Genomic DNA, 13,426 nt, shown 5'->3' with positions numbered 1-13,426 from the left:
AGCACCACTGTTGACATTTTGGCCTGGATCCTCCTTTGTCATGGGGCCACCCTGTGCACTGGAGGATATAGAGCTGCAATACTGTCCCCAATTGTGACAATCAGAAATGTCTGCAGACATCGCCAATGTCCCCTGGGGGCCAGGCCACCTCTGGTTGAAAAGCACTGAGCTCGGCTATGAATTCAGCAATGCTTTGAAATGAATTTATATTTACTAAGTCACATCACATATTTGCGTTAAAATTCTGCATATGTGCAGATGATGTTAGTGTGTGTAAAAAGCACACAGTTATTTAGTCTGCTGAACAATGCTGATGTGCTTGTAGGCTTGATTTTGTTGTAGTAACTGCCATTCCCAGGGTTGCTTCCCATGGGACAGGAAGAACTGCTCTCAGCTCCACGCACATGCAGAATTCTTTGCTTGTCTTTGGACTTTTCTTCTTCTTTTTAAAAATATGTTTTTATTGATTTTAGAGGGAGAGGGAGAGAGAGAGAAACATTGAAAAGAAACATGGATCAGCTGCCTCCTTCATGCTTCCTACTGGGAATTGAGCCAACAACCCGGGCATGTGCCCTGACCGGGAATTGAACCTGTGACATCTCAGAGGTGTCAATAGTTGGTCAACTTTTCCCAATGGCTACATTTTATGCTGGCCTTGTAATTTATTAATAAGTTTCCTCTTATATATTCAGATTTTTTTCTGTCATGAGCCCTAATTGGATCACTTGGGCACATCATCAGTTGTGTCCTTCCAATGCAAGTGAAAATGAAATTGCAGAACTAAAGAAAATGAACATTTTTTGGCTTTTGATATATATTGTGAAATAGTACTTTAGTACAATTATGCCCATTTTTGATCCTTCCAGCCCCATATGAGAGGGTCTGTTTCTCTACACCTTTGCAAATACAGCCATCATCATTAAAGAAAACAATTTGCTGTCACTAACTTGATATTGAACCAGAGCTTTAAATTAATCTCGCCCAAATCCATGTGTTTTTTTTTTAACATTGGGCCATGTGAAGAGAAATACCTATGCTTCACCTGTGTTCTTGAATTGGGGAAGAACCTTCTAGAAGACCCGAACTTGCTGGCCACTTGGTGCCCGTGTGCCTGGTTCACGTGTGTGCTCATGGTCATGGTCTCCTGTAGTCCTGTAGGTCATCCTTGGCCGAGCTCATGGCCCGCACCTCCCTGGACCTGGAGCTGGACCTCCAGGCTTCGAGAACTCGGCAGAGGCAGCTGAATGAGGAGATCTGCACCCTTCGCGAGCTGAGGCAGCGCTTGGAGGACGCCCAGCTCCGAGGCCAGACCGACCTCCCGCACTGGGTGCTGCGGGACGAGCGATTCCGGACTCTGCTGAAGGAAGCAGAGAGGCAGGTGAGTGGCCCAGGGCCTGGTCATGGCCACTGCCCTTTGCTCCAGTGCTGGCGGGTTTGGAAGTAAGCATTTCAGATGGTAAAACACTTATTTCAGCAAGCCAAGCTGGGCTTCCTGTCTGCTTTGTGGTGGGGTGTTAGGGTCTCGCATCTTCGAGGTGTGAGTCTGAGTAGCGGCTATGAAGATTCCTTTGGGGGAGTGGGCGGGGCAGGCCTTTCTCCCCTCTGTGTCCCCAGAGCTGGGAGTGGCTTCATTCATTCTTCCTTAAAACTAGAAGTAAACCGTCTGGTTCATCCAATGTTGCCTTTCCAGACCAGACAGACCAAACTTGACTTCCATCAAGAACAGGCAGCTGAGAAGATGCTGAAGAAGGCCTCCAAAGGGGTCTGCCAGCTGCGTGGGCAGAACCACAAAGAGCCCATCCAAGTGCAGACCTTCAGGTGGGGAACCAGGGTTCACTTTCCCACTCTTTACTGTCATACCTTTGTCATCATAAAAACTTATGTAAGCCTTGAAAAAACCCACAAAACAGGACTCCCCATGCGATTGGCGTTTAGATGTTTTCTTCTGATCTTTTTTCCTAGACACTTTTGTTCATGCTACTTGTAATAATAATATGGGTTCCATTTTGCATTTAGCTTTGTTTAAATTAAAATACCCCGTGTTGCCACACAGTCAGTTCCCTTTGTTGGCTGTAATGGCTCACCTAATAGATATAATTTAGCGGAATACTCCACTTTATAACCTGCTTCTTTCCAAATGTTTGCTATTGTAAACACAGTGACTTACATATGTATCTATCTTTGTATCGCCTTGGCCTTTTGCGTTAACTTCTGATTGAAGCATAGTATACGTACAGGGAGGTACATGCCGTAGGTGTGATATAGTTCAGGGAATTGTCCCAGACCCTACAGGTAAGAAGGAAACCTCAGCAGCCTCAGACTTCCTGCACCGGAGGCACCACTGCCTTGCATTTGAATAGCATAGATTAGTTTTCCCTAATCCACTCGCATAGCATAAAATCAACCATTTTAAGTGAGCAATTCCGTGACATTTAGTACAGACTCAGTGTTTTGCAACCGCCCCCTCTGTCTAGTTCCAGAACACTTCCATCACCCCAAAAGGAAGCCCTGTACCCATTAGCAGTCACTCCCCATTCCCCTCCCCCAGCCTCTGGCAGCCACTCATCTGCTTCAGTCTCTATGAGTTTGCCTGTTCTGGACATTTCATATAAGTGGAGTCATACATACAGTATGTGGTCTTTTGTACTTGGCTTCTTAGGATAATGTTTTTGAGGTTCATCTACATTGTAGCATGTGTCAGAACTTCATTCCTTTTTATGGCTGAATAATATGGACCTGACTTTTACCATTAACTTTTTTAAAAAGTTTTTTATACATTTTTATTGTTTTTTAGAGAGAGAGGAAGGGAGAGGGAGAGAGAAAGATCAATGAGAGAGAAACATCATTGATCGGCTGCCTCTTGCACGCCGCTGACTGGGGATCGAGCCGCAACCTGGGCATGTGCTCTGACGAGGAATCGAACTGTGACCTCCTGGTTCCTGGGTCGACGCTCAACCACTGAGCCACGCCGGCTGGGCACACCCTTAATTTCCCCCCCTGTATTTTCACATCCCCATCATAAAAGAGCATAAATCACTACAACTATCTTCCTTCAGTTATGATTTAGAACACCTTCATTTGTATTGTTCTTATTCACTTATTAATAATGCAAACATTTACTGAATGCCTACTGTATAGCTGGCACTGTTTTAGGCACTATAGACAAACCCTTGCCCTCACGGGCCTTCGCAACTTCTGTTAAAACGTAGACTCTCTATACAAACAGATTTGTTGTTGGGATTTAAATTCAGTTTTTTCTATGAGTAAGAAAAGCTTTCCTTGGTACTGAGAGCCTCCCGGCAGTTCTCAGTGCGTTTATGTCAGCTTCTAACCTGGCATTCTTTCTGATCGCAGGGAGAAGATAGCATTTTTCACAAGACCAAGGATTAACGTACCTCCTCTGCCCGCCGATGATGTTTGATGTCGTGCTTTGTACACATGAAGTATTTATCTTCCTGTTTTATTTTCATGAAGTTCTTAGACTAGCTAAATTTGTCTTTTAAAATATTTGTGCAAAGCTATTAATATACACATTTTGTAAAAAAAACACATATATCTATACATATATATTTTATAATAGTGACGGCAACAGGGCTTGGTTTTTCCTTGTTGTGAAATTGACATCTCTGAAGACAAGTTATTTTATAAAAGATCAACTATCATGTTAAGAGTGTACAGTTTTTACGCTGTTTTATTTGACTTAAAGGCTGGAAGACAGAAACGAAGTGAGTTCAGGCAAATTCACTGTATTGTAATTTATTTATAGTACTTTTTTTTTCCTTGAAGGAAAATACTGACTTTAAAATGTATTTTAAGGCTGAAATTTTGTTCTTCAGTATTTGTCATGCAGTAGAATGGAACTTTGGGGCCGGTTTTGTTTCTGACACAGAAATGCAAACACTTTGTGCTAAATTTGTCACTTGTACCAGCTTTTCATGTGTGCCTTTATCATGTGTATTGTCCACTGTCACACTCATTACGTTCTGTTTAGATCCCACCCCGGGGCTCAGCCGTAGTTCACATGCATGCATCGCAGAACTCGGTCTCCTGGGGGACTGCGGCTGAGAACCCCTCGTTTCTGTGTTGCGTCATCACGCATGGTTCTGTGCTCCCCTCGAGTTTGAAGCGGCCCCGGCTGGGGCCTGCCTGCCCACATGGCTGCCCACACTGCCCTGCACCAACCTGGACAGCCGCCCTCCCAGTGTGCCCTATCTGACCGGGGCTCTCGTTCTACTGCTCTGTCATGAAGGAAAGTGAAAGGGACCTAGAAACGTGACTCTCATCAGTCAGTGACTCCGCCCATGCGACGGCAGTTCTGACAGTTCTGACCTTGGCTTGACCTCTGTAGGCGCTTTTCTGGGGAAGGAAGCGTGTGCGGTGACTCAGTTACCCAGCCAGTCATTCACAGGAGAGGATGTGAGTTATTTGATTGAAATCAGAATCCTTCCCCCCAGTACTGGAATCTACCCAATATTTCTTAAGAAATCTTAGAAGTAGCTCATGAGAAATTTTTTTTTTATGTAATAGAAAATACCATTATTCTTTTAAAATGCGAAATGATATATTTTGCCTAATGCATATTTATTATATATGAAATGCACTCTCCTTTTTGAGGCCTCAGAGAAGTAAGTGAGGTGGTCACATGAATTAGAAAAGAAAACACAACTCCCTCTTTCTAGATTTTTCTGCCCCTCCCTTGGGGGTGCCCCCCTTTTTAATCAATGTCTCTCTTCTAATTAGTCTATAATTGCCCCCTTGTATAAGCCACCTTCCCTTTTGCATTTATTAAAAGTGAATTTTGTAAAAGTATTTCATTGACGCGCGACCTGTCACGGGCAATGGAATTTGTCAGTGGTGGTAAGACTGAAACTTTTGCTTTGACAGTTGTCATCTCTTGCTATGTATTTGTGCCTCTACTCTGCTGGTTTTTTGTTTCGTTTTGTTTTTTGGCTGATTTCTCTGTGCACATACCCACGACGGAGATAGAGACATGCAAAGCATCGCAGCCTGGCAGGCAGCATCGTGGAGCTGGGAGGACGGTGGCAGGCCCTCTCCGTGCCTGCAGTGTTGAAACTTTCAGCAACCACTGTCTGCCTCTGGGCTCGGGGGATGTGGAGGGCAGATCACTGACCCTCCCTCACGTGAGAGAGGCCCCTGGCCACACGGCCTGGCTGCCTCTGCAGCAGCTGCTTTGATTTTGCAGCTTCCAATGAGTTAAGACTGCCCCTCCCCCCCGCAAGCACCCACTCGTGAAAAAGTGGAGTCTTATCATCTTAAGGGGTATTTGCATCTTCTGTTTAAACTTGTCTACACCATGCTTAGTGATTAAGAGCACTCTGCTGTGTTCATCAGCAGTTTGAATCCAGACACGGGGAAAAGGGAATTTGATCTTCACTTCATCTGATCATCGAATCATCACTGCTGAAACCAGTAACCTTCTGTTGTGGGAATTAGTTCTAATCAGTAGTCATCTCTGTTCTAATTGTCATTTGTATTGCTTGAAAGTGTTTCTTCTATAAAATTAAACTAATCTGCCTTAAGAACAAAATGGAAATGTGTGATTTTTTTAAATAAAAATTTTAAATTTAATTACAGAGACTTAAATATATAGAAATGTATATTGTTTTTTCAACATAAAAATAGAGGTATAACAATAGTAAAATGAGCACACATGTAGCTGTCCCCACTTCAGCACGGTTCAGTCATGGCTGATCTTTCTTCTACATCTCCACCTGCCTCCCCTGTCCTTATCGTGTCTTAATGTTTACTGAGTCCTTAATGTCATTGTCCAGGGTTCACTTCCCAGTAGTCTCATAGGTCTTTCTTTTTTAAAGATTTTTTAAAGATTTATTTTTAGAGAGGGAGAAAGAGAAACACCAATGTGAGAACAGAACATCGATCAGCTGCCTCCTGCACGCCCCCTTACTGGAGATCGAGCCCACCACTCGGGCATGTGCCCTGACCCGGAATTGAACCGGCGACTTTTCCTTTGGTGTATGGGATGATGCTCAACCAACTGAGCCACACCAACCAGGGCGGTCATTCTTTCGTAAACTGAACAGAATCCAAATATGATCCATTTATTGGGAGTTTTTAATCTTTATGTATTTTTTAAACCCTTCACCCATTTCTTCCATCCCACTACCGTCATCTCTGGCAGTGACCAACCTGGATTTTTTGGTAACAGCTTTCTTGAGATAGAATTCACCTACCATACATTTCACCCTTTTAAAGCATATAATTCAGCAGTTTTTAGTATATTCAGAGCTGTGCAGATATCACTACAATCAATTGTCGAATTTTTTCATCATCGCCAAAAGAAACCCTGTGCCCATTAAGTCATCCCTAATTCTCCCCTCCCCCCAGCCCCTGGCGACTGCTCGTCTGCTTTCTGTCTGGATATGTGCGTGTTCTGGACGTTTCATGTCAATGGAATCATATAGTGTGTGGCCTTGTGTGTCTGGCTTCCTTCACTCAGCATCGTGTTTTCCAGGTTCATCCATGTTGTGGCGTGTGTCAGAACTTCATTCCTCTTTATTGCTGAATAATATTGCATGGTGTGGATGGACCGCATTTTGTTTATCCATCTACCAGCTGGATATTTTTAGCTATTATGAATACTGCTGCTATGATCATTCACTTCAAGTTTTGGGCAGATGTTTTCATTTCTGTCTCTAACAGTGGGATCGCTGGGTCATGTGGTAACTATGTTGAACTGTTTGAGGAACTGCCAGACTTTCTCAAAGCATCTGCACCATTTTACATTCCTGTCAGCAGTGGATACGGGTTCCAATTCCTCCATGATTTGGCCAACACTTGTTAAGTCATTTTGATCAGAGCCATCCTAGTTAGGTCTGAAGTGATGTCTCATTGTAGTTGTGTCTTTTTTAAAAAAAATTATCTTTATTGTTGAGAGTATTACAGGTATCCCTTTTTCCCCCCCAATTGACCCCCTCCACTTCCCTCCCACCCCCTTCCCAGGCCTTCACCCCGTTATTAACTGTGTCCATGGGTTATGCATATAACTTCTTTGGTTAATCTCTTCCCACCCTCCACCCCCTTCCCTCTTCCCTCTGAAATATGATCGTCTGTTGCCTGCGTCAATGTCTCTGGATCTATTTAGTTCGTCAGATTCTTTTGTTCATTAGCTTCTTCTTAAAGAAGACCCTTCAACTTTTCCTGTAGTGCTGGTCTGGTGGTGATGAACCCCTTTAGCTTTTCCTTGTCTGAGAAGCTCTTGATCTGACCTTCAGTTCTAAATGATAGCTTTGCTGGGTAGAGCAATCTTGGTTGTAGTTCCATGTTTTTCATCACTTTGAATATTTCTTGCCACTCCCTTCTGGCCTGCAAAGTTTCTGTTGAGAAATCAGCTGACAGTCGTATGGGTGCTCCCTTGTAGGGAACTAACTGCTTTTCTCTTGCTGCTTTTAAGATTCTCTCTTTGTCTTTAACCTTTGGCATTTTAATGATGATGTGTCTTGCTGTGGGCCTCTTTGGGTTCTTCTTGTTGGGGACCCTCTGTGCTTCCTGGACTTGTAAGTCTATTTCTTTCCCCAGGTAGGGGAAGTTTTCTGTCATTATTTTTTCAAATAGGTTTTCAATTCCTTGGTCTCTTTCTTCCCTTTCTGGGACCCCAATAATACGAATGTTGGGCCTTTTGAAGTTGTCCCAGAGGCTCCTTATACTATCTTCATATTTCTGGATTCTTTTTTCTTTTTGCTGTTCTGGTTGAGTGTTTTTTGTTTCCTCATGTTCCAAATTGCTGATTTGATTCTCAGCGTCCTCTACTCTACTGTTGATTCCCTGTAAATTATTCTTCATTTCAGTTCCTGTAGCCTTCATTTCAAATTGGTACTTTATTATGTTATTGACTTTCTCAGTTATTTCCCTAACAGTCTGCTTAAACATCCTTATAACCATTATTCTGAACTCTCTATCTGTTAGCTTGCTTGGATCTATTTCATTTAGTTCCTTTTCTAGAGATTTCTTCTGTTCTTTCCTTTGTGACATGTTTCTTTGCCTCCACATTTTGGCTGCTTCCAGGTGTTTGTTTCTATGCATTAGGTAGAGCTGCTGTCTCCTGGAATTTGTAGAGTGGCTTTGTGTAGTAGGTGCCCTGTAGGGTGCAGTGGCTCAGCCTCCCCAGTCCCCTGAGCTGGGCCTTCCAGGTGCTCCCCTGTGTGGGCTGTGTGCACTGTCCTGTTGTCGTTGAGCCTTGGTTGCTGTTGGCGTCCCTGGGAGGAACTGACCCCCAGGCCAATCAGCTGTGAGGACCAGCTGCAGCTACAGCCAGAGAGCTGCTGTGCTGGAGACACCCCCATGGAGCAGGATTTACTTCAGTGGGGCTTTGGTGTTCACCAAGTGCGCCCCTTGAGTGTCACTCGTGGATGTGGCAGGGTTGTAATCCAGCGTGGTCGAGTCTGGCCAGCAGGTGCACTGTCTCTGGGGCCTCCCGGGAGGTGCACAGTCAGCCTGTGCCAGTGCCTTGCCCAGGGCCCCCCAGCATGAGCTACTCAGCAAACCGTAGTTGGCTGCTGCTTGTGCTGGGCTTGGAGGTGCCCAGGAGAGGCCCAGCTATGAGCCAGTGCAGCTGCCGCTAGTGCCAGGCCTGGGGCCGCTTATCAAGCCACATGGGGCAGCTGCTGCTTGTCTGAGAGATTTTAGGAAAGTCCTAAGCATGAGGCTCGAGAGGCCACTTGCACAGAAAAGCCCCCGGAAATGGCCGGGATGAGCTGCAGGCAGGGAGGGGCGGGGCCTCCGGGAATCACGGGGCGGGGCCAAGGGTGAGTCAGGTGCTGGCGATTCAAACATGGCGCCTGCCTGCCGGCTGTGCGGGGAGGACTCGCCACAGGAACCACGGCCTCCGCCAGCCCTTCTGCCCGGGAGGAAGCCGCCCTCCGCCTCTCGCCCGGATCTCAGGCAGGTCAGTCCCTCCCCGAGTGTCCCGGGTCCTTTCAGGCCGCTGCCCGGCGCTGGGCTCAGAGGGAGCGTCCGAGTGAGTCCGCGCCGGGCCCTTGAGAGGAGCTGCTGGGGCTCCCGCGGCCTCCGCGACCCTCAGGGACCGTCCCTGCTGGTTTCACAGCCCGGAGTTGTGGGGAGTTGTGGGGAGTTGTGGGGACGTCTCTTCCCGGCCCTGGAGCCCTGGGCTGGGGGCTGCTGTGGGGCTGGGACCCCTCGCTCCTCCGAGATTCCCTCCCGGGTTTCTCCGTGGCCGCGTCTCCGGGATCCAGCCCCGCCCCGCTCGCGTCTCCCCCTCCTCCCGTCTCGGTGCTGCCTCAGCTCCCTGGTTGCGGGGCTTCTGTTCAGTGGGATCTCAGGAGGCTCTGAGGGATGGCGGTTCTGTGTTTTAGTTGTGATTTTGATGTGGTTGCGGGAGGCGGCGGGTTACCTACTCTGCCATCTTGTTTCCCAGGGATCAGTTGTGTCTATTTTTAATCTGCAGGGTCACCACCCTACACACACACATACCCATGTCATTTGTCAAAGAAACAAGGGTACATGTCCTCTTAGCCCCCCACATTCTAGACTTTGCTTGTTGTATCCCTGTTCCTTTAAACTTTATTTCCTGCAAATAAATACTGGGGGTAAAAAACAAAAAACCTGTTGGATCTAGCAGCTTGATCAGATGCCAGCTCATGTTTCCCTTTCTTTGGGCGGAAGTGGGTGGCAGGACATTCATATGTTCATCCATCAGATGACTTGTAATGTTTCCTTTTGTAATGTTTGCAAGACCCATCAACACCTAGATTCATGAATTCACTGAGGGTTGCAAAATGATGATAATTCTAATTCTATCAAATTTTAACTTATTAGTTACTTTGAAATACCTCTTTGTAAAGAGAAATTTCCTCATCTATTTGGTCACCCAGTGATAGTTTATTTGGGAAAAGCTGGATAAATGCTTGATTCTTATCTTTATTGACCAGTTTCAAAAACAATGGATTGTTTCCCTAGCATTGTACAATGGTGGCCAGTTTGTTTTGGGGGATTGTTTTTAGTATCATTAACACATGGATTTAAATATGTTAGTGTGCTGGAATCCATTGGAGTTGCTACCTGTAGTGGTGCTGAAAGTCTCCCGTCTGGTGGGGAACCTCTCCTGGTTGGCTCCCTTTGGTTATGGGCCCAGGGTCTCAGGTGGCTTCTCACTCTTCTGCATGACCAGATGTTTCTGGCTGGAAACAGTCATCTCCAGGGACACTTGGTTTCTTGGTGGCAGGGGTGGGGGTACTCGTTGCTACTGGATTGGTCAGTGTTTTTATGCCTTTTCTGTAGGTAGACAATATTTCCTTTTTTTAAAGGTAGGATAAAAGGATGAAAGAAGTAGAATCTCACATAATTTACTCCTTTGCTTTATTCCATATCACAGAGATACATAATCGTGTCAGATAAAAGTACGAACATGACCACTGACATATAGTTACAGAAAACTGATGTTTCTCTTGTGTTATTTTAGATCTTAAGGCATATCTTACTAAGATATGTCATCAAATTACTGTGTTTTCAGGTAACTTGGAATACTTCTATGTGGTTAAGCTATCAGTCAGACACATACGTATTTCACTTTATTTTGGATTTTAAATTTCATTGTATAATTATGTAAAATATTGACATGGTTCCAAAGACAAACCTACAACACAAGGTGTATCAGAGGGGTCTAGTTTACTCTCATCCTGCTCCCCTGTTCCTCCCTCTCCTTACGGCAGCCATTTGAGAAGTATCGTTTGTCCTTGCACTGTTTTTAATATAAGCAGATATATAATATATATACACATATACATGCATGTCCACAGAGATGGACACACATGTACAGGTGAATATACATGCACAAGTATGTACACATCTATGTTTGCTCCCCTCTCTCTGATAAATGGTAGCACAGCAAACACCTGCCTTTTGTCACTTCAAGAGACCACCAAAATCTATATTGGCCACTGTAACAATGTACCATAAACTTGGTGGCTTAAAACAACAGAAATTTATTCTCAACAGTCCTAGAGGCCAGAAGTGTTTAAAACCAAGGCAAGTGCAGGGCCAGGGCTGAGCTCCCCCGAAGGCTCCGGGGGAGGCTCCTTCCTGTCTCTCCCAGTCACTGGGCTGCACCCCCAGCCCATCTTTAGAGGCCTCTGGCTGTAGAGCCATCACTCCACCCTCTGCCCCATCTTCACACCACCCCTTCCTCTGTGTCTCTCTCTTTTTCCTCTTCTGTCTCTGAACACGTGCCATTGGATTTAGGACCCACCAGTTAATCCAAGATGAACTCATCTCAAGATCTTTAATTACCTTGCAAAGACTTTTTTCCAAATAACGTCATGCTCACATTCTTTTGGAGAGTCATCATTCAACCCACTACCATCTGCCCTCTGGCTCCCTCGAATCCACGTCCACTCCACATGCAGATTCCGTCCACTCATTCCCACCTCCCCAGAGTGGTCTCCATTTCTCCCTCCTTTGCACTCTGTATTAGTGGAGGCACTGTAGTCTATTCCACCATCTCCTGGTGCTTCTAGTCTTCTATTAAAAATAATTAAGCAGTGCGAAGCCTGCGGCGAACAGCTCTTCATATTTTCGCCAGGGTCTCTGTGGGATCGATCCCCTGGAGTGGGGTCCCGTGGTCAAGGGCAAATGCATATGGCATTCAGCTAGGGTATCACCACCTTCCCCTCCTAGGGTGGGTGCCACTTCACATTCTCACCAACAATGCGTGCGACAGTTTCCCCACAACATCACCAGTACAACGTTGTCACACTAGTGAGGCTTTGCCACCGGCAGAGGTGAGAGTGATCTCGGCGTGGCCTAAGGTGTGCTTTCCTCTGAGCGAGGTTGCTTTAATTACAGATGCTTACTGGTCTGTTTTAGTGCCTGCTAAGGCTGGCCCTCCTCCCTTTCTTCTTCAGTGTTTTCTTGGTTCTTCTTGCTTATTCCTTGAAAGGGACTTTGTAACAACTTGTCTAGTTCCATCAGGGAAATGGTGACACTGTTCCCAGAATTGCGTTAAATTTACAAATTGGGGAGAACTGATATCCTATGGTGTGGAACCCTCTTAACCAAGGATGTATCTCCTCCCATTCATTCAAGGCTCCTTCTGTGTCTGTCAGGAATGCTTTACAGTTCGACTCATTGACTTGGGGTATTTCTTGACAGGTTTTGGCCTATTTTATTTTCTGTATCAATATAATGATGGAAAATAACGATAAGATAAATACAATTATACTCATGGTTATATATATCTTTTTTCAGACTTCAGTGAAAAAGCCAGTATTTCCCCATTTAGTAAAATGCTGGCTTTAGGGGGTGAATCTCAATCTCTCTCATCAATTTCTGTTTTCTTGAGTGTTTTTAACATAAATGGATATTGGATTGTTTCAAATTCCTTTTCTGTATCTACTGAGATGCTCATACGATCTTCCTCAACTTTAAAAACATGATTGGTTATATTAATAGATTTCCTAACAGAGAACCACGCTTGCTTTTATAAAACCAACTATGGAAATTGAGATTTTTGGATTTGTCTTCTGTGGTCAATTTTGGTAAGTTGTATTTTCCTTAAAAATGATTTATTTCATCTATGTTTTCCAATTTATTTGTAGAGAGCTGTACAGAGGAATGTTTTGTAATTTCCTTTATTTTGATGGGTCTTTTCCCCTTGTCATTTTCAACTTTTTGTACTTGTGTTTTCTACCTTGTTTTTCTTTGATTAGGTTAGTTACTGGGGTATTTTTCTTTTTAAAACAGAACTGACCTTTGGTTTTGTTAGTTCTCCTGTTTTTTTGTTTTATATCTTATGAAATACTGTTTTATTTTTTGTTAATCCTCACCTGAGGATATTTTTTCCATTGCTTTTCAGAGAGAGTGGAAGTGGGGTGGGGAGAGGGAGAGAGAGAGAAACATTGATGTGAGAGAAACACAACAACTGGTTGCCTCCTACATGAGCCCTGACTGGGGGCGGGGAACGAACCCTCAACTGAGGTATGTGCCCTTGACCAGAAATCGAACCCGAGACCCTTCTGTGTGCAGGCCGATGCTCTAACCACTGAGTCACACCAACTAGGGTTGTTTTATTTATTTTTATTAGTTATTTTTTCTGTTTTCTTGTGTCTCAGTTGTCTTTTTGTAGTTGTTTGAGTTGTGTGTGTTTATTTTTATTTGAAACCAATTTAGTGCTATCAACTTTTCTCTGTCAACTAATATGTTGAGTTTTCATGATCATTATTCCTAAGAAATTCTATAATTTCACTTTGTATTTCCCCTTTGATCCAAGAGGTGTTTATTAATGTGTCTTTAAAATTTTTTTCCAGATGTATAAGCCTTGACAAATTTTTGTTATTTCTATTTTAATTGCAAAATAGTCAGACTATCCTGTTTGTGTTATTTTTGTTCTTTGGAATCTACTGACATTTCCTTTGTGGCCTATGATATGGTCAGT

At 44.4% G+C, this 13,426-nt stretch overlaps 1 protein-coding gene across 1 annotated transcript in view; it reads left to right on the top strand.

Moving 5' to 3' along the window:
- Nucleotides 1-5,548, top strand: part of WWC3 (WWC family member 3) — a 93,248-nt gene extending 87,700 nt beyond the window's left edge. The window contains exons 21-23 of the mRNA XM_087813300.1: nucleotides 1,151-1,378; nucleotides 1,691-1,818; nucleotides 3,355-5,548. Of these exons, the coding sequence (XP_087669426.1) occupies nucleotides 1,151-1,378; nucleotides 1,691-1,818; nucleotides 3,355-3,421 (423 nt within the window). The 3' untranslated portion in view covers nucleotides 3,422-5,548. The remainder of the gene's footprint in view (nucleotides 1-1,150; nucleotides 1,379-1,690; nucleotides 1,819-3,354) is intronic.
- The last annotated feature ends 7,878 nt before the right edge of the window (nucleotides 5,549-13,426 follow it).

Source organism: Miniopterus natalensis, chromosome X (genome assembly GCF_054644295.1).
Source record: "Miniopterus natalensis isolate mMinNat1 chromosome X, mMinNat1.hap1, whole genome shotgun sequence".
Taxonomy (NCBI): Eukaryota; Metazoa; Chordata; class Mammalia; order Chiroptera; family Miniopteridae; genus Miniopterus; species Miniopterus natalensis.
The sequence above is the reverse complement of the archived record's forward strand: the minus strand, read 5'-3'. Positions and strand labels throughout refer to the sequence as shown.